This window comes from Sesamum indicum, linkage group LG13, assembly GCF_026168435.1.
Source record: "Sesamum indicum cultivar Baizhima isolate 11 linkage group LG13, ASM2616843v1, whole genome shotgun sequence".
In the NCBI taxonomy this organism is placed as follows: Eukaryota; Viridiplantae; Streptophyta; class Magnoliopsida; order Lamiales; family Pedaliaceae; genus Sesamum; species Sesamum indicum.
Genome location: NC_142669.1, coordinates 10,332,861 through 10,357,609, shown reverse-complemented (window position 1 = coordinate 10,357,609; position 24,749 = coordinate 10,332,861). Strand labels below are relative to the sequence as shown.

The following is a 24,749-nucleotide window of genomic DNA, read 5'->3' as shown; positions in this document are numbered from 1 at the left end:
AACTTACGGTATTTTTTGCAGTTTACTTCCACCTAATAAACAGAATCTATCGCAAACACTTTTTTGTGGACCCCATACAATTATGCCTAAGTTTGCATGTGGTATTTATTCATTTTTTTATTTATGTTCAAGTTCTTTTAATTTATGTTTTGGCGTTGTTTTCAAGGTGGCATCAATATATAGATCTAAAGATGCATAATTTTTTTTAATAAATAAGAGAACGTGATTCATGTCTCCATTTTTTTTTAGTCTTAGATCAAGTTTTTAATAATTAATAGAGTACAAATTTATGTCCCTAATGTTGGATTTATTTATATAAATTACTTATATATTTTATATAGTTATAGAAATTACACAGTAAAAAAAAAAAAAAGTTTGTATAGTAATGTTAAGTGCATTTATAATTTTTTGAAAAATATGAATAATTTATGTATATAACGTTGACATTTTTTACGGTGTATGTATAATTATCAAAAGATAACGATAATGTCTTTTTTTTATTTAATTTCACTAAGATATATATATATATAACAATTCTCATACTACTGAGTTTTTATTTTTTTTTAATAATAAATTTGAAAAAAGAAGCTTATAAAGTGCAACATATTCTATTTTTATATCAGAAAAGTTTAATCATACAGATTAAATGCCGAATATCACGTGTGATTGACAATTATATGACAAGTAAATTATATTAAATATAAAAAAATATTCATAAAGCACAACATTATTCATTACATAATTAATTAATTTATGTACAGTAGAATCATTCATTATTACATTATTCAATACATCAAACACTCAATTTATGAATATTTTTGTATATTAATTGCTTTTTAAAAACGAATAAATTCGTGTCATGCTACGTTTCGATAGTTTCTTTTTTTTTTAATTTTCATGCATTTTTTTAATTTTTTTTCTCGAACATTATATCATTATCCTATTTTAGTATCGTGTCCTTATAAATCTAATATTAATTTTTTTTGTTATATATACTTTGTTTAAATAGTTTGTTTTAAAAAATTAAAAATTAAGTATAAACGTAGAGTGTATCAAAACTTAATAGTTGAATATAAAGCGCTAATATCCTAAATAACTGATGTGATATTTTAGTGAACTGACTAAAACACCCAAACTGATTGAATTTTTATTGCTTTATCTCTTCCATTTTATCCTTTTATTTATGTTATTTTATATTATTTTTTATTTTTTATAATTCAATAAATACATTAAAAAATAAAAAAATGCTTAATTTTAAATAAAAAACTAATAAGTATTTATAAATATAGCCATACTATTAATTAAGGGAATCCTTAAAGTAATTATCATGGTGTGCAAAACATAAATTACGGTAATGCCCCTATTATATTTAAATTTTCCACCAAATTTATATTTTGTATTTATTAATAATTTCTTAATCATAAATATTTTTCATTTTGTTAGTTTTAATTAATTTTTTATTTTATTTTATTAAATAAATATAATAAAATTTTAATTATGAACACGAATAGAGTATGCTTTAATAGTTAGTATACTATTTTGCCCCGCCCCCCCCCCCCCCAAACTTACAAAATTTCAAATTTGACCCCTCCAACTTAATCTTAATTCCGAACCGGTCGTCTTCATCATCTTTCCAACATCATCTACCTTTTCTACTGATACACAATAATGCGTATCGCTTTCTCCCGCCATTGATTCTAACTACCCCCTTTCTTCTCATTTTCCCAGAATCATTGTTCTGCTTTTCACTTTATGTAAACGACAATTTTTGCCTACGTTGTCTTACACAAAGACAGGCAAAACACACAAATCCAGAGTATTTGTTTATTCACGTAGTTGTTCATGTAATACGAGGTGACTTAGTCTGAAGCGAAGCGAAGCAAAGAAGATCTTGGAATGGGTTTTTCTCTTGTCAAAAGGGCCTCCAACAGAGCAACATTCCTGGAAATCTTGCTAGTCAGTGTTCTTGCAACCTTGGTTTTGACGTCTGACGCTCAACTCTTGCCTGAAGATGAAGGTACACTTCTTCTTCATCATCTTCCTGTAAGTTTATGCTGGAAATGGGTAGAACGAAAAAAAACAGAAAAAGCTGTCTTGGCTGCCATTTTGACGACCAGTTCAATGTTCACTGCCTACTGAAACTGGAAGTTAAAAATCTGGGGGTTTAGTATTCTCCTCTTTTTTGTTGACTTAATGCATTTTATTCTCTATTCCGTTTTTGTCTATTTTTCTTTTTGGGCCCTTTAATTGCTTCGGTGCTATGTGCAAAGGATTGATAAGAATGTGTTCATGATTTTGTGGTTCAACTTGGCGTTGTTGCCATTTGATCCACGGTTGTCGGATGGTGTTTTGTAAGTAGTATTGTCCTTCACTTTGTTCTATGTATGATTTCTGTGTTTCTTGGTTATATGGAAATTATTGCAGTCTGTTTTGTTTCTGTCAATTAGTGTTATATATTAATAGATGCATGTGCTTGTAGATCTTAAAATGAAAATGATTGACTTTTCGACACGAGAAGGGCCAACTCTTATTACGGTTTGAGTCATTAATCAACTACCTAAACATTCCCCAATAATTTATGCCCATACCGGCTAATTCTATTGTACTTATTCTTCATGAATCCACTATTTAATTTATTTTTGCAGCATTGTGCGCCAGTTTTAAATTTTAGCCCCTTAATGAAGTACAATGATACATCGATCATAGTATATGTTTGCGATTCTGTTTAGATACTTCTTTTAGCACTTTATGTTCGGATCAGCAAGGTCTCTTTTTTAATTTCTGTTCTTTGGAAAAGAATTTCTCAACTTTTGATTGTGAATTCATGTATAAGTACATTCCTTGTTGCTTGAAATGATTTCTTGAATTTTGCTTGTAGTTAGTGTACAAATGTGCTCCTTGTTTTTGGCCTTCTGTTTCACATGTTGATTCATCTACACTCGTTCACATGTATAAGATTATGAATAAATCAAGTACTAATCTTGAAAAGTGGAACATGACGTTGCATCCGATGACTGTGAGAGGAAAAAATTATATGGTAATGTAAAACATTGCATACATGGTGAAGTGTGTCCCTTTATTTGACAGGTGTGATTAAGTTTTCAAGATTTTCAATCTGAATGTTAAAGGTACACCTATAGAAAGGAAAAGGAAAAAAACAAGAATGTTTTTGTTTCTTGTAGAAACTAAATTGGTTTGAAATTGACAATTGACAAAGATAAAGAAAGAATCACTCTGATCCTCACTCTTCCCCTGAACTCTCTTTTGAAGAGAGCAACAATCATACGACGTCTCACTTGTATAAATACGTTATTATGTTACATTACCATATTCTCCTTTAACTATGGTTAAGTTTCCTAGTCAAGAACAAAATATTTGCGCTGGCACTGACACTATGAACTGCATCACAAAACGTTGAATGTTCAAATTAATTTTTTTTGTAGTCCTTTTTTTCTGATCTGATTTTCTCATTTTCTGAAACGTTTCTGTTACAGTACAAGTTCTTCAAACGATATCTGCAAGGCTACAGAATAAGTACTGGAATATCAGCCGACGCTCTTGTATTGAGGCTACTGCATTTAACACAACCATTTTGGCTACCAAAATATACAGCAGCGTAACGTGCGACTGTTCATTTAATGGAAATAAGACATGCCATGTTACAAACATGTACGCTCTTAGTCTCTCTTTGATGGACTCTTATACTCGTTTAATCAGCTACTTAAGTAATGATATTTGCTTGGATTTGTCTGACTCCGGCACATGCCAAATATGATATGATTTTCCCAGACCTGTAATGAATGTAACTACTCAAGAAACTTGGCTAGTGAAATGTAGAATGGAAGTCATTAATATTTTATTAGTATTATCCCTGTCGGCTCTGTCAATTTATCAGATGTAACACTAACGACATACACTTATACGCATAAACCATACATAGTACTTTATGATGTCATTGATAACTTAAAAGAGATTCTTCAGTGTAAGATGCAGGATTGGATTAATTGTGTGATTCTTTTATGCTTTGGAATCCTCAAATGCATGAAATGTACTTCTAAAGCAATCTATGCTCACATATTCTGAGTTATAAGGCAGGATTAGTGATATGAATGAGAATTTTTTTTCTCGTTTTCATTATCTAACTATTTCCTATGTTTCACATATACAGACAATTGAAGGGTCTGAATTTGACTGGAAGTTTGCCTGTGGAGTTTGCAAAACTCAGTCATTTACGGGATATGTAAGTGAAAACTTCTATTTTCAGACCATCGTTATGGTGGTTGAAGTTAATATCCAGTCCATTACCTTCATTGTTTAGCTTAATGTCCAGGTATTCCCATAAGAATAGAGTATTCATCTGTCTCCCTCTTGAAGTAGATCCGTGAATAGAAAAAGAAAGCCGATATGTTGCAAATAGAAACAGTTATCTGTTCTTCATTGCTTTCCTAAGTTTATTGAGAGAAGAAGACTTAACACTACTTCTTTATCATCTCAGAGATCTCTCTCGAAACTACCTCAATGGATCAATTCCTGCTATATTCGGAAAGCTTCGTCTGGTCACTTTGTAAGTTTTCATTCGTATCTACCTCCTTTAGAAATGGAAAAGAAAATTGTGGCTCCAAAGCCTTAGTTTGATTTGTACCTGCACCCATCTTGCTGTTATCATAGGGCACTTCTTGGCAACCGTATTAGCGGTACAATCCCGAAAGAAATTGGTGACATTTCCACTCTGGAAGAGCTGTAAGTGATAGATGAATCTCACTGTGTTTATCAATGGAGAAAAGGAGCTTTATACCTGATTGTATGTTGTCATTTGAGCTGTAGAGTTTTGGAAGACAATCTGCTTGAAGGAAATCTTCCAGCCAACATAGGAAGCTTGAGCAATTTGCAGAGACTGTAAGACTACTGATCAGAATTTCAGTTCTGTTTTATATCTTGTTAATTCTGGAAGTAAACCCTTTTATATCTGTGCTATACTTATGATGCTCAAAATATTTTTCTGTTTATATATCATAATTCTCTAATTAAATGCTCTAGGGGCACATCTGCTCTCAGAATATCTTGTCTTCACCTTTCTTTTTTTTTTTTACTTTGCATAAAACAAGTGTTGCTGGTGCAACAACCCAAATGAGGACTTGAATATATATTTGAGTGAATGTTTTCTGGAATCCCTAAGTGGACAAAAAAACAAGGGATTTAATTACTTTCTTTTTAGCCGATTTAGCTCTTAAGAAATGAAAACTCACTTACTGTTGTTATTCAAGGTGGAAGCATGAGCTAATGAGGCTGCAAAAAGAGCAAAGATTTCTGCACTAAACATTCAATCAGTTCACTAATTTGAGAAGTCATCAACGGGAAAATACAGACTTATAAACTAACTCTAGTCATGTCCCATCCATCATGATTATAGTGAAAATATTCACATGCATTCCTTTTTGTGTTCATGAGGTTCAGGTGAGATTACTTAACCTTTTATACTATATTGAATGTTGAGGAAACAATAAAATTTTGTTTCCAAGATAAATTAGGTGTGCTGATATTGTGGATCTACCCTGCAGCTTGCTTTCGGCAAATAACTTCAATGGGACGATTCCAGTGACATTTGGCAATCTAAGGAACTTGACAGATTTGTAAGTGATAGTATTTGACTGCACTCACATTTAGGTGTAAGAAATCGACATTCACTAATGCAACGATGAAGCTAAATATAACAAGGATATGAGTTTAAACCTGAGGTATCCATTTTGTAAATATAATGCTGATGTTTAGGTCTGTTTGGAGTGTCCAGAATTTATTACAAACATCATATATCACTGAACTATATTGTACTGATTGCAGTAGGATCGACGGGAGCAGCATGTCAGGAAAAATACCTGATTTCATTGGAAACTGGAATAAACTTGAAAGACTGTGAGTATTGTTGGTGTTTCTTCACTTCATTTTGATGAACTTATGTATAAAATTGCTCTAAGTTCATCACATCTTGATTGCTTTTTATTTAATTTGTTGCAGAGATTTGCAAGGTACATCAATGGAGGGTCCTATTCCTGTTACAATATCCCGGTTGGAAAACTTGACAGATTTGTAAGCCCGAATCCTCTCTTGATAAAAGTTTTATATATGTTAATATCTCTTCCAACCGAATAAGGAGATATAAAGGTCATATTACGTACACCTACATAGATGAAGATTTAAAGCCAACCAAATACCATCCTATTTCAGGAGGATATCTGATCTGAAAGGACCAAGCATGAGTTTCCCAAATTTGCAGAACATGAATGATATGGAGGATTTGTAAGTATCATATGAGTTAGAGGATAGCACGTGAAAATGGTCTATCGATAAAGTTTTTGGCAGCACGCTAATTTCTAAAGTCAATTTGGTGCAGGATACTAAGAAATTGCTCGATTACTGGCCCAATCCCGGTATACTTGGGAGACATGAAAAAGATAAGAACACTGTAAGCAAGTTTGTCGTTCCTTTTCCTTATGGTCTTAAGCATTACCATTTTGACTTGAGGAATTTTTTATAGTAGGAAAAAAAATGCAACTATAAAGTCTTGGATTTGATTGTTCTATCACGTGCAAGGGTAGAATAACTAATTCTACTGGAAAAGACATTTCTACACTTTTATCTACAAAACTTTTGCTTTGAAGTTCTCACAATATATTAAAATCATTGTGTATGTCATGCTCTCAACCCTTATTTAAGCTGTAGAAAATCGAACACATATTCAACGTTACGGGGAAAAGAGAAGAAAAGTTGATTTGCTTTCCAAGTTCATTTACATCATTAAACATAGTTGTGAACATTCTACCACTTTCACAATTGGAGAATTAATGCAGTCCATATTGCAAAGACTACGCAAAATATGCCCTCTAAATATTTTTTTTAAATGTCCTATGATCTTTGTTCTGTTTCTTCTGCTCAATAACCGGTCAACAGGTTTAAGTTTGAAATATTTCTTTACAGAGACTTGAGTTTCAACATGCTAGAGGGTCAAATCCCAAATAGCCTCCAGCAGCTGTCAAGACTAGATTACTTGTGTGTATCTCTCTCAGAATCTACTAGCTTCTGTATGGTTCTTCTAGATGTCTTTATGTCCTTTCCGCACATTCTAAATTTTCCTTTGAATTTTCATCATTTTTCCTGTAGGTTTCTGGCTCACAACTCATTAACTGGAGAGGTTCCTGGTTGGATTCTGGATAGTAGAGAGCATATGTGAGCATTTATTCAAGCTTAATATATTACAATGACATACGTCATTACTTTGCTTTTATTCTCATGAAAACTTAGCAATAAAGATCTGGTAAATGTCATATAAACATGGTATTCTTTGATTCTCTTTCTCGAAAATTAAACTTTTGATCTCAGAACCAATTAGCTTCACATGAAATGCAGTGCACTCCTCACGAGTTTAATTGGACAATCTATATCTGCACAACAAAGAATAGAATTTTATGCAAGTGGTACTGGATGGAAAAGGACTGATTATGAAAACGCTCCAACTCACTTTTGATAGTAAGAGTCAGCATCCAAATCCAACTGATACTGGATGGACTGGATCATTTTGAATAAAAGTTGCTTGGATCTTTCATTAGCCAATTCGGAAGAATCTCTTAAGCCTACTCCTGTCTTTGGCCTTTAACAAACTTTGAGCCACACTTATATGCTCATATAGCAGAAAAAAATGTAAGAATAGTTTTAAATGTTGACTTATGACCAACTAATACTATAAATTGCTGCAGGGATTTGTCATACAACAATTTCACACATTCTCGTACAGCTGGCTGCCAATTCTCCAATGTGTAAGTTTCTCGATGTTAAACATTTAAGTTGAATCTTTGGCCATTATAATTTTTTATTTTCGCAGAAACTTAGTTGCCAGCCATTCTACGTCAGCAAGCAACTCGTGAGTCCCTCTTAACCCATATCAAGTGTTTTAGTTTAGTTAATCTTTCTGTTTCTTAACTATATTTTAGAAGTTCTAACACTTTTATGTGCCAGAATTTCATGGTGTCTAAAGCCGGACTTACCTTGCTCCAGAAAGCCCAACTGTACGGACTTCTGCCATTACTCTTATTTAAAGTTAACCTTTGTTTTGAACTAAACTAATGCTCATTACACATACAGATCATTCCTTGTTTATAAACTGCGGAGGCAGAAGGATTAGCTTTGAAGGAAACGAATATGAAGAGAACTTAAGTGGTGAAGGTCCATCACACTTTGAATCTTATGATGGATGGGCTTATAGCAGCACAGGGGTCTACATGGGAAACGACAACGGGAGATTTATAGCAACCAATGATTCTTCAATGGCGTCAATGGGTGCAGAATTTTACCAAACAGCACGCCTGTCCCCGTCTTCACTTAAATATTTTGGACTTTGCTTGCGCAAGGGTAGCTACAGAGTGCGTCTCCACTTTGCCGAAATAATGTACTCTGATGATGCGACCTTTAGCAGCCTTGGAAGAAGGAAATTTGATGTATCAATCCAAGTAAGTGATATTTACTTCCTCTTAGGAATAGAGAATAGAAATATAGCACGTCCAAGAAACAAGAGAGAAAATCAATACGCAAGAATGCACATATTTTTACGTGATTTCAAGATGAATCACTCCTCTATCCACAATCTCTCAAGTTTCTCTTCCTGGGGCCATCTATCAACACTCTATAACTAGGTGCGGATAAAACAGTTTTACAAAAAAATCCCCTAGCTATGAAGTGTACACCAAAAGAATTTCTCAAAGTCTGCCGAGTGTAATGTCAAATCAGACGTACTCGAAGACTTGCTCCACAAGGTTTCTAGTAGATATGATATGAAAAGGATTTTCTTTAGCTGACATTCCATGTTCGTCGGACTTCCTTTGCAGGGGGAGGTGGTTTTGACAGACTTCGATATTGTGAAAGAGGCTAGTGGAGTTAGAAAAGGTATCTACAGGGACTTTAATGTCTATGTGAATGGTAGCACTCTCGAGATCCATTTGTACTGGACGGGGAAGGGCACTACGGCAATTCCAGACAGAGGTGTATACGGACCTTTGATATCCGCAATTGCAGTGACACCAAGTAAGTATGAATTCCTTTTATGTTCAACATTTTCGTCGATTGTCTTATAATGAGAATTTCTCTCTATTTCTTTGTAGACTTTGATGTCAGTACAGGGCTGTCTGTCGGAGCTATTATTGGGATTGTCGTTTCTTCGTGTGTGTTCATGTTTTTTATTTTAGCTCTTTTATGGATGAAAGTGTGTCGGCGAGGAAATGCTGGTGAAGACAACGGTAAGGAATTGCAAGAAAATGTAATCTATAATAGCTCCTTCCAGTCTTGAGTAGTTATTGTTACTTTCTAGTGCTGGCCGGTTTTCGCCTACCCAACTGCTAATTACATGGCTGTAAATAGTACTTCCAGTAACCGGTTACATAATAAGTATAGCAAAACTGGCAATAAAATTGGATTTGTTTGGCCAGAACTGATCTAAACAATAATTTTCTGTGGAATGTACAGCTAGAAATACACACAGTACTAAAAAGTTAATTCTTAAATAGTGTTTTATCCAGGTCTCCAGGTTTAAATTTGCGTCATGGTTTTCTGTTAATAACTGTTCAAGACACTAGACCTTCGTAGCTGAATAATTATTATGTTTTCTTCTCGAGACAGAACTTCGAGGACTTGATCTACAAACGGGTTATTTCACTCTAAGACAGATCAAAGCTGCAACGAACAACTTCGACAATGCTAATAAGATTGGTGAAGGAGGTTTTGGGCCTGTTTACAAGGTAAGTTAAATAAATCCGACTTCCACTCTTTTCCTTGTTGACTTGGACCATAATCTATTTATTCCTGAAGTTCACTCGATATGCATAATTCTGTTATGATGATACAGGAGTAATTTTCAACACAACTAAGTAACTTATCTGACATAATTCTGCATGTTTCAGGGTGTACTATCCGACGGTACAATCATTGCCGTGAAACAGCTTTCCTCCAAGTCGAAGCAAGGAAACCGAGAGTTCGTGAACGAGATAGGCATGATATCTGCACTACAACACCCGAACCTCGTCAAGCTTTTCGGCTGTTGTATAGAAGGAAACCAACTGCTGCTGATATATGAATACCTGGAAAATAACTGTCTTGCTCGAGCACTTTTTGGTAAAGTTTTGCAAATAACGTGTATCTTTCAAAATCAGCTACAGCGATTCATGCCCCTCTTAGTTATTCTCAGTTTCTTCATTTAGGTCGCCAAGAACAACGACTGAACCTGGACTGGCAAACGAGAAAGAAGATATGTTTAGGAATAGCCAGAGGTCTTGCGTATCTACACGAGGAATCGAGGTTGAAGATTGTCCATCGAGACATAAAGGCTACTAACGTTCTTCTGGATAAGGACCTAAATGCTAAGATATCCGACTTTGGTTTGGCCAAGCTTGATGAAGAAGAGAACACCCATATTAGCACACGAATCGCTGGAACAATGTGAGTTTAAGTTTATCTTGTTCCTTTACATAATTGTTATTGTACTATACAACTCATATACTCCGAGGGTGTTTGGCTAAACTTCTTTAAAACATTTATAAGCCCATGCATCTTATAACACGTTTTCAGAATTTATAATATATTACATCTTATTTTTAAACAAGCTTTTAAAGTATTTGGATAAGATTATAGAGGTTATAAAATGCTAGTAATAGCAATTTTGTAATTAATATGATCAAAATTGAAGAAGTCTGTTAAAATTTAAATAAAAAAAGTTGGAAGCTTATTTTAAAGGACCTTCTAAACTCCTAACTTGATCTATAGGCTCATCTACACCCTCGCAACATCGTTCTTGCATGTTCTTGTATGTGAGAGTTGAAAAGTGTTCTAAAACTGTATTGGGAGTTCACTAGATGAAAATAGTTTCCAATTTTTCATGTTCTCAGAGGTTACATGGCTCCTGAGTATGCTATGAGGGGCTATTTGACGGACAAAGCTGACGTCTACAGTTTTGGAATTGTCGCACTAGAAATTGTTAGTGGCAAGAGTAACACTAATTACCGGCCGAAAGAGGAGTTCGTCTATCTTCTTGATTGGGTATAACTTCTCTTTACTTAATAATATTTGTTATATATTCTCTAGTCACTTTACATCCCGCAAATATTACAATGCTTCAAAGCCACAGCTCATACATACACACGCGCCCGCACACACACACTCATACTTCGAATTTGGTCATGATATGTTGTTACTTTCTCATGAACAATCTTCCAATGTTCTCTTCATGTTGGGATAACATGTTCTTCAGTTTATGCTGCATGCTATTCATTTTCTCTCACTTCTGGTATGGATTATAATCCTCGGTTTTCTCCCGAACATCATCAAATTTTGAAGGCTTATGTCCTACAAGAGCAAGGAAATCTCTTAGAACTTGTGGACCCGATTCTCGGGTCAAACTACTCGATGGAAGAGGCGATGCGGATGCTAAATTTGGCGCTTTTGTGCGCTAATCCCTCCCCGACTCTCAGACCTCCCATGTCCTCTGTGGTGAGCATGCTCGAAGGGAAAATCCCAGTTCAAGCACCGCTTGTCAAAAGTGGGACAGCGAATGAAGACATCCGGTTTAAGGCCTTTGAGATGCTCTCACACGATAGCCAAACATGCATGACTACTTTCTCTCAGGACAGCAGGGAACAGAGAGGTGGCTCGATGGACGGGCCATGGATTGATTCGTCGCTCTCCCTTTCGAGCAAGGATGGAAGTGGGGATCATTCTTCTGCAAGTAGGCTTCTGATGCCTGATCTTTATAATGTAAATTTAGATTGATAGATTGATTTGTTTATTGGGTGGTTGATGCAGACTAAGGAATTTGCTGGTCTTAGTGTTGTACACATTCTTGTTAATGAAATCTGTCAACTTAAGACAATAGTGATCTGTTCTTATCTACATGTAGGATGCTCCAATACGATACTAATGTTTTAATACATTAAAAAGTTGTTCAAGAACTTATGAGACTTCAAAATATTTGGTCCTCCGGTAAGAATTTTGTTATCATAAGAAATGGGATATTAGTGTTGTCGGATCGTGGACGTGTGTAGAAAATACAAAAAAGAGCGTAGTTGCAATATACAAGGTCTATGCTATTCGAAAAATTCTCCTATGTCTTACTATTATTTTTTCGTGTGAATTATAATATAAGGTCATCAATCAATTAATTTTCTTATGATGTCTGTAAAGAATTATTAAAATTTTATAGGAGGCATTTCGGGCAAAGTACTATTTCCACGATATTTGCCAATTTAGCATAATATTGAGTTGAATTCAGAGTCGTTGGGCCTAAATGTTGTATAAGAATATAGCTGCTCTCACTGCAACAATAAAAGAAATTCCATAGATGATAATTCTCATGATCAGATACCAATGAAAAACAAAAATATATATAACTGCAAAGAAGAAAAAACTTTAAAAAAAAATTATATATATATATATATATATATTTATATGTATCCTTTGAACTTGGAATTCGGGAACTCCCATAGGACACGGGATTGTGTGCCAGTCGCCCTCTCTCTCTCTCGCGCTTGTTCTCACGTATATTTTTATCAAAATTAAATTTGATCAAATTGAATAAATCATACAATTAAATACAAAGAAATATATTTATAATATAATTAATTATTCTTTTTGAATTATACACTAATTTATAATAATATATTATAATTTTTATGTCATTAGTTTAAATCTGATCAAATCCCAAAGTAAAATTTCTTCGTCCTTGTAAGACAAACAATTATTCATTCAAGAATTGTCTCATTCTGCGTAACTTTAGGACATTAACAATTGTCACCATTTCTTACAAACAACCAATTTTGGGTTGTCCACTTGTCTTTAGCATCCCAAGAAAAAACCTGAGATTGCCCATTCATCATTCCCCCCTATAAATGAAGTTGGCTGATTCCAGTGTAATGATATCATCATATACCTCAACCCTCAAACAAAGTCTCATCAATGGATGATTCAATTCTTGCAAGAAACACAGCTGATGACATTGATGATGAGAACAACAATGCCCTCGGATTCACACACAACCATGAATTGAGCTCCAACAGTTTTCTTGCCAGCTTGATCAAACATTCTTTCCTTCTTGGAGCTGACAAGTTGCTGATGTCCAAGAAACCTCGACCCTTGACCGTGTCTGATTTTGAAACTCACAGTGATAGAGACGATGAAGAAAGCAACAGTTGCAAGAATGGAAAATTCAAAGGTAAATATGCTTCAAAACAAAGCAAGAAGGCAAGTGGAAGGTACAAAACCTATGCAATTCAGACAACTTCCTTGCATTCCAGCAGCATTGACAACTATTGTTTCAAGAGCTGTAATGATCTCCCACTCAATATTGTTTCTTTCTTGACTGTGCTAATGCTTAAGGTGGCTGGCTATCAGATAAGCTTGTTTCTGAGGATCTTTATGTTTCCCATGTCGTTTTTCAACTTCTGCCTGATGTTTGTGCTCTTCCCGTTTCAAATGCTGATGCGAATGAGAGATCAAATGACAAAGAAGATGCTGAGAGCATGCGATGCATCCTACACGAGTGTTTTTTCCTTTGTATGCAGTAAGTTCAAGTCGCAGAGGTCGGTGCTCAAAGTTGGCAGGGCGTTTTTCTGCGCCGCCTATGTGTTTTTCGTGCTTGTCGTGCTGTTGGTTTCAGGATTTGTGATAGGTGGGATCGTGATGAGGAATTTGGTGGAACGGTCGGTACATACAACTGAAACTCTAAATTTCGACTACACTAAGACTAGCCCGGTTGCCATCGTGCCTGTTACTTCGTCCCTTGTCAATGGAGTGCTGTCTAAGTTGTATGATCAGACGTCTGGTTCAGGAAACTTAGGCCGACGTGCTATCCCTTATAATCACAAGCTGCAGCTTACTGTTTCATTGGCCTTGCCTGAATCTGACTACAACACGAAACTCGGGATCTTCCAGGTATCTCAATCATACGTTTCTTTGCTGTTTTAGAACAAGAAATCATAAAGGGACTGGTTTGTCTGATTTTTAGAATTCTTAATATGTTTGGTTTGACAATATTCTATAGTTAAAGTACACAGAATTGTGCGTTTAAGACGTAAGCAAACATTCAAAATGTTTTTAATTAGCTATATGTCAGAGAGCAAGAAATTGAAAACAAACACAGCCTATGACCCTTCTGTTTGTTTCTCATGTTTTGGTATGTGAAGGTTCGAGTAGAGAGCCTGTCTGCCAACGGAAAGGTGATTCTCGGTACGAGTTATCCCACGATGCTACGTTTCAAGAGTCAGCCGGTCCGTGTTATTGAGACACTATTCAACAGCATTCCTCTCATTGCTGGCCTGAAATCCGAAGTCCAAGACCTCAAAATTGTGATGGGAGAATTCACTGAAGGACACGAGCCGACGGCCTGGTTTAAGGTCATGCTCGAGCCAAGAGCAGAGTTCCAGGCCGCGGGTTCAGGCGTGCCTGAAATTTATAGTGCATCCCTTGAAATTGAATCTGAACTACCTCACCTGAAAAGACTTGTCTGGAACTGGAGGCGGGCGATATTCGTGTGGATCAGCTTCACTTCGTTCGCGGTAGAGACGATGTTTTTCATGCTCTTCTGCAGGCCTGTGGTGCTTCCAGGAGGAAGGGCAAAGAGTGTAGGCAGTAACAAGAAATCTTGGCCTGATAAGATTTCATGGCACAAAGGAGTTTGAGCGAGGGTGAGTTGTACTAATAAGGTTGATGTTGTGATCTTATGTTCAAATAATTGTGACAAGCAGTTTGTGGTACTTTGTTCCAAGTGTACTTTTGTTCATGTCTATGTTGAGAAATGAAAGCTGATCCAAATGTGTGTGTTAAACTTCCTATCATAATTCTTGTTGCATCTTCTATTTTATTTTTTACTAGTAGTTTGTGCCACATTGTTCCTGCGTGCATATAATAAACAGTCTTTCATGCTTTAAAATATATGATATAAGAATAAAATATATAAACCAATATATTACATTACAAAAAAAAAAGAAAAAGAAAACTAATTTATCAATTAACGTAAAACTTAAAAAGTTGAATAAGTTAGTTCTCTTATCAATTTAAGGACACTTTTGGCTTCACTAAGTATTAGTGCAGCAGTGTCATTAACCGACATTTGTAGATGTGGATTATCTTTCTATATTATATAGTATGGATATACACGTTATTAATCGTCACTAAAAGTACATTTTTATGTTTATTTATTTCATTAACAACTAAGAATAGTTACATTTACACTACTTTACCTATAGGGTAATTATACAAATTACTCTTATCTTTGTATAATTATATATACACCCATAAAAAATGTCAACTTCATTACACTGATACCCTATCACCCATTTTTTGATCAGGAAAAAACTCATGTCAACCAAAAATACATTTGAAAATTGCAAAATACCCCTGTTAACTTGATCAAACATTTTAACTAAAAAAAAATGATCAAACATTTATTTAATTTTTCATGGATCATAATGCCCTTAGCATTTGTTTCTGTAATTACCAAACTTTAGCAGGGTGTCAGAGTAATATCTTGGGTAAGAGCAATAATATGACTCCATATACTTTTTATACAAATTTTTAATTTAAAACTAAATTCATAATATTGCACTTTTTGGTCTTTAAAAGTTTCCAAACTAAAAGTATCATATTACTTATTAATTAATACATTTTATAATTTACAAAATTTTCAAATTAAATTTTTCATGTAAGTATATTATCCTCTATTTTTTATGTATAACTAAAGTTTATTAAAGTTAATAAATTATAATTTAAAATAATTTTAAATTAGTAAATTATTATTTTAACATAATTTAGTAATTAATTTATTTATTAAATTATTCTTTTTCACTATTTCTCCGTCATCACGGTCGCCTTCTCACAACAGTCTCCCTGCCCTTGCCGTCGCCCATCGCTTTGTGTTGATGTGTCTAATGTACTCTTAAATATTTATTTAAATAAGTATCTATTTAAATTATACCGTTTTAATTTAATAAATTTTTATTATAAAATCAAAATTAGAGAATAATAAATAAATAATAATTTAAAAATAATAAATCTTTTAGTGTTAGTTTTATAAAAATTTTACAAGTTAAGATAATTTTTTAATTGAAACTTGTAATTAACATAAAGTATAACTCTGCATTTTAATCATTAAAAGGTGTAATTTTATATATATGTCCTATAAAAAAAACGTTGGTAAAACAGGATAGTTATGCTCATTCAAAATCTATTAATTAATATGAAGATTCTATTTTAAAATCTTGTAAAGATTACTGTTATGAAAATTAAATTTTAAAAATTGAGATATTAAACAAAAAATTATCTGATGTCGTCGAATTGCTCTTCCCTGTAACATTATTCTGACACTGCTTCTAGCGTTTGTTAATTACCGAAACTCTCCTTAAGGGTAAATGCGTCACACAATAAAAGATATTTTTATCTTATTCTCTTTATTTTTTCAAAAGCTTTACTTGCAGGGGCATTATTTTCTTTTTTGCACGTAATGCTTGTGTTGTGTTTTGTATAACTAAGTAGGTTAATTACACTTCAACTTTTGGTAAAATGAAAATTTTAAATTCTCCCTCTAAGAAAACTAAAAATTATATTTACATTCCCTTCGATAATTCTTCATTTTTAAGTTTACTTTATATGAAAATTCCTGACGTCATCAAAAAAATTATACAACCATTTCGTAGGAATTATTGACAATATAAATAATTTTATAATACATCAACAACTATTTTATTCCAATGAAAATAATTGAAGAATGGTATTTTTTACAATTATACGTTTTCAGACTTTATATACATTATATTTACCCTCTACGGATATAAAATATTATTAGAGTATCCGTGTCTGTAACTCATATGAAAAGCATAATGACTAATACAATTAAAATTCCATATTGATTTATGTTGTTATCAATATTTTTCGTTCAAACAGAAGAAATAAAGAATTTGCATAGAGGATGCAAATGTATATTCGAAAGTTGTTGGCGAAAAAGTATAATTTCACGCAAACTAAATTGGGTAATGTCAAATGTTGAGCATTTAGCAAGTAATGTTGCTAATTTCGTGGCGTCCAATTTTCTGATTTATTGTAATATTGGTAAACATGGGTTAGAAAAAAGAGAAAAATTTTAAAAATATGAAGTAAAAGTGATGGCATTTAGGTAGAATGCCTAAATATTTATGCAACAAAACCAAGCAACATTTTTATGACATCAATGGTATTTTATAACACAGGGAAATTAAAAATATTAGAAAGGAAAAGTTGATAGGTAGTTATGTGCATGATTTCTTCAGTTGATGAACAACGATTACAACGAATCCATGACAAAGTGGGACATTACAAACACTACTAAGCCTAAGCTGCGACTGGAAAGACACTAATAATCGTACATTGACCTGAAAGCTATGTATATACAGTTTACTGCACAGGCAGACCCCATAGAAACCCACAAAAAAGAGGCTAAAACTCAATACCACTGTTTAATTGAACAGAGAAAGAAGGCCTGCCTAAATTGCTGAGAGGAGTTTCCACTTTTACGACGACCCCTGTGCTTCCGACATTTCCATTCCACTTGGATCTTCCAACCTACATTAGGTGTTCAAGTGAGCAAATCGAAAGAAAATCAGTAAGGGTGTTGCTTAGAAATCTGTACTAATGACCAGCTGTTTTAAGACTTGAGAACCCTGGTGACGAAAAAGTTGAACCTCAAACAATGAGAAAATACACCAAAGCCATTCACAGGACACTAAACAAGTAAGGGACATGAAGTTTCATCAGCCTGCCTGCCTCACTACAGTAGCAGTTTCCCAATGCACAAGAGATGCAGAAGCTAGAATAGAGGTGTTTTGCAAGCAAAGATCTTTTTATGTGCTACTGAAAAGCATCAAGTTTGCAATGTTAACTGTTTTTATGCTTGAAACCAAGAACGTCCCTTTTTTCGCTTGTAGATACAGATTCTTTTAGGACAATGCTATATTGAATATAGAACATAACCAAGGTAATCTTCAATCATGAACAACTTACAGATACTGATGCAAATGCGGAAGGATGTGTCACAAGTGCACAGCCGCAGATAAGATTCAATTCCTCCTTCACGGAGTGTGTAAGTTCCATCCTTAACCCAGGACAGCTCCCACCAAAAGTTGGACATAAACTGATAACAAAAGTACATACAGTGAACTGTGAGCATCGGTCTTCCAGGCAGCAAATTCCAGATGAGGCAAGCAAGAGATCATAAACCAAAAACATGGCACTACCTAACAAAATAAATTCTGCTGGCTCCACAAGGAACAAGTAGCAGAAGAGATACACAATAAACACAGAACAGAAATTGAATGATAGAGGAAGGAAAACATGGCGGCAGAAAGATGTTTGTGGAACCCTTTCACAGGTTACACATAGCAATTACTATTACCTGAATTGGATGGTTGGCCTCACCATGAGACCAGATCTTTTCCAAGCCAATGCCTGCTCCAGACCCAAGGCAAATGATTTGTCAGGCCACTGCAACGTTGGTGTTATGCGTGTGCCCCACTTATTCTTCATAAGTTAAAAAATATATATATCAGTTGGATGAGCAAAAGAACAGCCTGGCAGGCTTTAATTATCTATACGACCCTAGCTAGGGGAATAAGTTCAGAACTCCAGATAAAGACATGTCCATGGAATTGTGATTTCACCTTGCAAGAGAAACTGAACTTCATTTCTCCTGGATATTGACCATGTGCTTGAAGTAGTCCCCCACACACAGGAAGAAATGCACTGGTGGACAAACCCTCACCGGATACATAGGTAACCTGGCCATTTGGAAACTGCAAGTCCATGAAAGACTGCAGAGAACGATATTAAAAAAAAGAGTGACAGTTAGCAAATCCGAGAATTGGCACAACTAAACATGAGAAACAAAATTTTGGAGGTCAAAAGATGATACTTTAGGCAGCCCGTGGAACCTTGTTTAAGTGAGGGTATTTCAGGTCGAGTTTCAACTTCATGGTAAAATCAACCAATTTTAGGGTTACTATAACAAAATAATCAAGTCCATTCTGTGTATGTTTCTCTTTTTGGGCAAATTCCTCTATTCATTAACCATCAGTGGGTAATGTATACCTTTCTCTTTCTGTATGGTATACAGAGATGCTAAAGGGAAGACAAGGTGAACCTCTGATCAGGATAAGGTCAAAGACTTCACAAAGTCCATTTCTGTCTTTATCTTGATGTGCCTGGATACCTAATACCTAACAAGACTACTACTAACTGAAAATCCATGAACCTTGACAAAATATTCAAAATATCACAAGCTTAATTGGTGCTTGGTAGTAACCAAAACTTCCGCATTAAAATGACATCAATTACACAGATAACAGATTGGACTTACACAGGCCAAAGGGTTGAGGCATATCATTGACATTAACAGCCACCTTCTATGCTTTGACCACACGGCTGGACAAAGAGAATGCATTCCATTCTGTCAGACATTAAAGAAATTAGTAAGTCAATTTTGCATTATAGGAAGAAAAGGAGGCAGCATGCACACGCACACACAAAAGAACCTCAAATGTCAGATTACTAGTGCCAAATCACATGGAAGTAACTTTAGAGGTTTTTGAATATTAGTTTGTGCCAAAACAGTGTAGCACTTACCCAATTGCATCCAGAAGGTTTGTTCACCATACATTCAGCACAAAATACAAGAACATATTGTAAAGCCCATATGGGTAGTTAATCCATAATCATTCATTTAAGATGCGAGATATACCTGGTTATTTAAAAGTTGACAGAGATACAGATTATCTAAAGTACTTGATGACAAATATAAGCATTGTCAGCTAATAAATCTAAATAAGATAGCATTACTATGAAAATTCAATGCAATCCCATGAACACTCAAACTATTCACACTACTATATATTATCATGTACTATGCATCCTGCTTATGTAACACTAACAGAGACGGAAACCATGACACATGCATAAGTATACATTGTCAACCATTACATATATCTCTTCTAATCATAGAGATGAAAGTTGAAGATAGCATGGACCAGCTAAAGCATGAGTTCCACTATCATATGGATTCATTCAGGTAACACGCATAAACCTAAGTAATTTTTGCGCAAGTAGAAAATCATAAATCAACAAATTTATCAATTGCAACAGCTTGATAAGTTGGTCACACCTTCCTATCGTAGCCATACCACAGCAGGTGCTGCTTTGACAAATGAACAGGCAAAAGAAGTGTGGAATCACGAACAAAAAGTACAGGCCCAAGCTGGACAAGAAAAAGGGATGAGTTCTCATTTCCCGATGTTGAACTTCCTTGTGATGCCTCTACTCTCCACAGATCTCCCCTGGCAACCAGAGAGCTTTCAACATTTCTAGTCCTGCTGTCATAGGTTGATGTCACATTGATGGTCCCCTGCATTGGGAGAAAATGTGGAACTTAAACAATAAGAGATAAAGGGAAAATAAGGAGATAAATGAAAAAAGATGGTACAACAAGAAAACTCACACATAGCAAGATGCACTATCTAAGGATGTAAAACATTTAGACAACTCTGCTATGTGAGACGCTCAGCCATTGCAGTTGTCACCATTATCACCTACCTAGTTAGAGCAAATTGACTATGATAGTTCCACAGATTGGTAAACATTGGAGGTCAAGGACACCATACATGGTCATTTCATCATTCTTTTATGGTCTCCTCCCTCTTGCTCCCTTGAGGCAGCAATGTTGACATGAAAAATAATTCAATGAAACACCAATTTTATCCAGAAGACTGATACTGCTCAATTACATTCATAAGCAGTTTAGATCCCAAGATTCATCAATAGAACATGCAAAGGTGCCTTCAAACTTACTAAAACTACAGATTAAGTAATCTAATGAAGCCTAATTTAATGTCAGCACTAACTAGCCACTTAAAATCTTAATGTTGCATCGCAATAACTGCCATATGGGACAAGGGACAAGGATGAGTCCACTTGAGGCATATCACAAAATACAACCACCACCACTGGCATATGAAATCAACGACATTGTCAACAACTAGATTTTGGTCATATGAGAAATGTGTTACTCTCATCACTATGTCCGCAATTCTTACATCAGATAAGTGATGATAACTTCAAGATTAATTTTAGCTCAATGATAACTAACCACTTGATCTCATGTCCACTCAGAAATCCTGAATTGCAATACCTCTAACATAAGTTTATTTGTCTGGTAAACAATAATAACATAATTGTTACAGAACGCCTATTTTCTTAGGAGCTTATAGTGAATAAGTCTCAGTCAGATAAACTAATGCATATATCAAGGTCCATAAAATTCTTATAGTTACCTGTGATCGACCCAAATGTTTCAATGCCTTGGCATTGACACCAAAAGTCTCATCCTCGGTTGAAGTCTCTACCACTGCAGCACCATTTTCAGAGAACCCATAATCCTTGAATCGCTCAGCCAAAGACCCCAAATCCTCTTGCAGTGTAATACCTATATTCGTCCTTGTGCCATGACCCTCCACTCCCAGTGACATCCCCGTATTTTCATCGTGGCGGAAAGGGACAGGCAACCGCCTGAAGAATTGATGAACCACACCATTTAAACACGCCCCAAAATCAGCCCCCGCTTGACCTATTCTGTTCCCAATATCAAAAATAGCGGTGACACCATTAATTGGAGAATTATCTACAGATAGCCCAAAGTCACTTTTAATAAAATTCTGGGTTGGAAATTCAACTTCAAAGAGCTTTGGGGTTGGAGGATTTGGCCACTGGAACGAGGGTGGAGTAATATGAGACTGAATTAAACCAGTGAAACCCTGCGCAAGCTTATCAGCCAAGTCCAGCCCGTGCCGCTGCACCTCCTCCCATGCTTCAAATGATCTCTCCACAGACATCATCCAGACCAAATTACAGTTTCAAATCACAATCCTAACTTGGCCACTCCTTCAACACGTAACTTCAATAAGAGAAACAACACCGCTGTAAAACCGTAAAATCCCACAAAAAAATATAATCAAACGGTTCCAATCATCAGCAGCCAAAAGGCAATCCGAAGACAGATTCGGACCAACTACAACCAAATCAAAATACTCACTTCGATTCTTCAGCCCAACACCGCAACTGAACCCCTGAACCGAAAAATACTAGACACTCACCGACTGAAAACTAAAAAGTTTCAACAAAATCGAGAAAGAAAACAAGAAAAAGGAAAAGAAAGCTTAATCAATCAAGCTATACACACTTGTATAGCACCGAAGCTAGGGTTTCCGATAGCCTTTTGACCCAGATAGGCTAAAACAAAGATAAGAGCTGCCGGCAGCAAGAGTGTCAACTACTCCACAATACCACTCTGATCTTTTCAGTGCGTGCAATTGTGCGTGTGAGAGAGAGATAGAGAAACTGTGTGGGCCGGGTGCCGGGGTGGGGTGGGTGAGGGGGGTGGCGTTGTGCGCATACCTTTGGGTTGACGCCACGTTGGTAGTAATCCTTTGTGGCTATGAAGATAGGAATTAGCGTCGGGTCCCGCTGTGGCCCGCCCCGACAATAAAGGTTTTCCAAACCAAAGTCGTAATAATGTGAACGCGATTTTTTTATTGCACCACGACTTTCGTTGAAATTGGGAGGAGGGCCGGTACGGGCAGTCCGACCCGTGTGGACCCTTTTGTATAAGAAAATGTGCAACATTTGTATTAGAAAAATACAAAATAAGATATAAGATTTTATTTGGTTTTTGTTTTTATTCTGAGTTTTTAATAAATATATGTTTGGACCAGAGGAAATTACAATTTTAGTTTCAAAGTATAAGATGATTTGTAATATTAGTCTCGTACTTTTTAAAATAATCAATATTAGATTCACACTTTACAAAACGTTGCAGAGTTGCTATAAAAAAATTGCAACATTTATGACTAACTTTACAACGTTTTTCCTAAAGTGTGGGACTAATTTTGCAATCTTTTTTTAAAGTATGGAACTAATATTACAACGATGGGACTGACTTTGCAACGTTTTCCTAAAGTATGATACGAAACTAATGCGGTTATTTCAGAAAGTATGGGACTAATATTGCAAAAATAACCCTACATTTTGGGACCAGAATTGCTTTTTCTAGTATGGATTAGTATGAGTTTGATAGATTTTCTTATAAAAGACGTGATAAAATAAAAATATATTTGGATTAGCACCAGAAGAAATATAATTTTTGTTAATGGCTAATTATCATAGTTAAAAATAAAAGTTCACGGCTAATTAATCATGACTGCACAATGATATTAGTAATTATTTTTATAAGCAAGGTCAAAACATTAACTACAACTAAAAATCCCGACAAAAAATTTTGGGCATAGGTAAAAACCAAAGAATGCTGATTAAATGTGGCCAAACTTAGATTTTCATGACGATTTTATTTAAATATGGTAAATAATATCGATTTCTCATGATTTTTAAATAATAAAAATTTATCGTATAAAGAATAGTCCATATTTTTAAATATGATAATATGATGATTTTTTAAAAAAGTTGTGGTCTAATACCACAAAAAAAGTAAATACAACCAAATATGATTTCAGAATCTAAAATATTGTAAAATTGAAAATGAACAAAAAGAAACCAAACAAGGGTTCAGAAATGGTAGAATATGTGGGGACCAAATTTTTGGTCTATTGGGGCAACCGAGTAATATTGGTGAATTAATGGGCAATATTCTATAGGTTAAAAAATGAATAAAAGTAGGAGAATATTTGCAGACAGGTCCTTTATCAATCACTCTCATTTTCACATTTACTCCTATTAGATTATTTCCCTTTTTTTTTTTTTTTGGTAATATCTGTCTATAATTCAATTCTTGATAGTGATTTTTTCAGTTGGTTTGCAGACACGTTTAAATATGGATATCACAAATAAATATATATATTCTTTTTAGTACGAAAGAATCTTAATATTTAAACTAGAAATATTATTCATGTATGACCACCAAGAATAATTATTCTCACTTAAATTACTTTTATTGGAAAATCATAACTACAAGGGTAAATTACAACGGGCTCTCATAATATTTGTTATAATTATAAATATTTTTTTATTATTTAAAAATTATAAATATTTTCCTGAAATTATAGTGACTGTCTAACAAAAACATTCTCGTGGTTGTCCATTGTAGAGAAGTATTGTTAGACGTTGTTAATTTCCGAAGGTATATATAAGGCAAGATTACATTTTTAGTTCTATAACTTTAGATCATTAGCATATCCGTCCTGTAACTTTCTTGGTTTACACATTTAGTCCGTTTTGATAAATTTAGTCATGTACTTCACATATTTAGTCCCTTAAATATGCTAAAAAAGGGCTAAATATGTGAAGTGCGTGACTGAATTTGTCAAAACGGACTAAATGTGTAAATCAAGAAAGTTACAGGACGACTGCTAATGGCCTAAAGTTACAGGACTAAAAATGTAATTTTATCTATATATAATTTTCAAACAACAATGAAATATTTGTAATTATAACAAATCTCATGAGAGCCATGTGCAATTGCAATGGGGTATTTGTTATACTTATATATAAAAATGTTTATTTAAAATATATATTATAAAATCAATTTAACATTTATTTATAGCACAAATATGAATTCACTGACCTTCAAATTGCCTAAGATGAGAGGTATTTCTCGAGTTCTCTAAATTATGTAACTAGTGTAAATTTATAGTTCCGAT

At 34.5% G+C, this 24,749-nt stretch overlaps 3 protein-coding genes across 8 annotated transcripts; 2 read left to right on the top strand and 1 right to left on the bottom strand.

Annotated features, from left to right (window-relative positions):
• Positions 1–1,621: 1,621 nt before the first annotated feature.
• On the top strand, positions 1,622–11,983 carry LOC105176922 (putative LRR receptor-like serine/threonine-protein kinase At1g53440). Of its 3 annotated transcripts, XM_011099888.3 has the most exons (24): positions 1,623–2,017; positions 3,495–3,669; positions 4,169–4,240; positions 4,496–4,564; positions 4,669–4,740; positions 4,825–4,896; positions 5,559–5,630; positions 5,839–5,910; positions 6,013–6,084; positions 6,223–6,294; positions 6,389–6,460; positions 6,973–7,044; positions 7,156–7,221; positions 7,749–7,808; positions 7,874–7,912; positions 8,008–8,057; positions 8,134–8,498; positions 8,874–9,069; positions 9,147–9,281; positions 9,661–9,779; positions 9,942–10,152; positions 10,239–10,476; positions 10,923–11,073; positions 11,371–11,983. In XM_011099888.3, the coding sequence occupies exons 1-24, from the start codon at positions 1,897–1,899 to the stop codon at positions 11,800–11,802; spliced, it is 3,075 nt and encodes a 1,024-aa protein (XP_011098190.1). In that variant the 5' UTR covers positions 1,623–1,896; the 3' UTR covers positions 11,803–11,983. The 3 variants fall into 3 exon arrangements, with proteins under 3 accessions (XP_088733259.1, XP_011098190.1, XP_088733260.1); XM_088877133.1 differs by lacking the exon at positions 9,147–9,281 and having other exon boundaries at positions 1,622–2,017; XM_088877134.1 differs by lacking the exons at positions 1,623–2,017; positions 3,495–3,669; positions 4,169–4,240; ... (1 more) ...; positions 4,669–4,740; positions 4,825–4,896 and adding an exon at positions 5,174–5,454.
• Positions 11,984–12,950: 967 nt separating this feature from the next.
• LOC105176923 (seipin-2) lies at positions 12,951–14,869 on the top strand. Its single transcript, XM_011099890.3, has 2 exons — positions 12,951–13,959; positions 14,211–14,869. Exons 1-2 carry the CDS (start codon positions 12,985–12,987, stop codon positions 14,703–14,705), a joined length of 1,470 nt encoding a protein of 489 aa, XP_011098192.1. The 5' UTR covers positions 12,951–12,984; the 3' UTR covers positions 14,706–14,869.
• Positions 14,870–17,295: 2,426 nt separating this feature from the next.
• On the bottom strand, positions 17,296–22,481 carry LOC105176924 (epstein-barr nuclear antigen). 4 transcript variants are annotated; one of them, XM_011099895.3, is made up of 9 exons: positions 22,280–22,481; positions 22,133–22,166; positions 21,375–22,017; positions 20,210–20,449; positions 19,409–19,498; positions 18,714–18,863; positions 18,449–18,573; positions 18,058–18,187; positions 17,296–17,619 (listed from the first exon to the last, which is right to left on the bottom strand). In XM_011099895.3, the coding sequence occupies exons 3-9, from the start codon at positions 21,933–21,935 to the stop codon at positions 17,494–17,496; spliced, it is 1,422 nt and encodes a 473-aa protein (XP_011098197.1). In that variant the 5' UTR covers positions 21,936–22,017; positions 22,133–22,166; positions 22,280–22,481; the 3' UTR covers positions 17,296–17,493. The 4 variants fall into 4 exon arrangements, with proteins under 4 accessions (XP_011098197.1, XP_011098195.1, XP_011098194.1 ...); XM_011099893.3 differs by having other exon boundaries at positions 22,133–22,481; XM_011099892.3 differs by having other exon boundaries at positions 21,375–22,166.
• Between the last annotated feature and the right edge of the window lie 2,268 nt (positions 22,482–24,749).

Bases quoted from the DNA above. Each gene is read 5' to 3' on its own strand.
- LOC105176922 (XM_011099888.3), top strand. From the start codon at position 1,897: ATGGGTTTTTCTCTTGTCAAAAGGGCCTCCAACAGAGCAACATTCCTG. The intron at 4,897-5,558 runs GTAAGACTACTG...TCTACCCTGCAG, and splicing joins TTGAGCAATTTGCAGAGACT to CTTGCTTTCGGCAAATAACT. The intron at 5,631-5,838 runs GTAAGTGATAGT...TACTGATTGCAG, and splicing joins CTAAGGAACTTGACAGATTT to TAGGATCGACGGGAGCAGCA.
- LOC105176923 (XM_011099890.3), top strand. From the start codon at position 12,985: ATGGATGATTCAATTCTTGCAAGAAACACAGCTGATGACATTGATGAT. The intron at 13,960-14,210 runs GTATCTCAATCA...TGGTATGTGAAG, and splicing joins CGAAACTCGGGATCTTCCAG to GTTCGAGTAGAGAGCCTGTC.
- LOC105176924 (XM_011099891.3), bottom strand. From the start codon at position 21,935: ATGATGTCTGTGGAGAGATCATTTGAAGCATGGGAGGAGGTGCAGCGG. The intron at 18,574-18,713 runs GTGAAATCACAA...TAACTTATGAAG, and splicing joins AGTTCAGTTTCTCTTGCAAG to AATAAGTGGGGCACACGCAT. The intron at 17,620-18,057 runs GTAAGTTGTTCA...CACCTAATGTAG, and splicing joins CCGCATTTGCATCAGTATCT to GTTGGAAGATCCAAGTGGAA.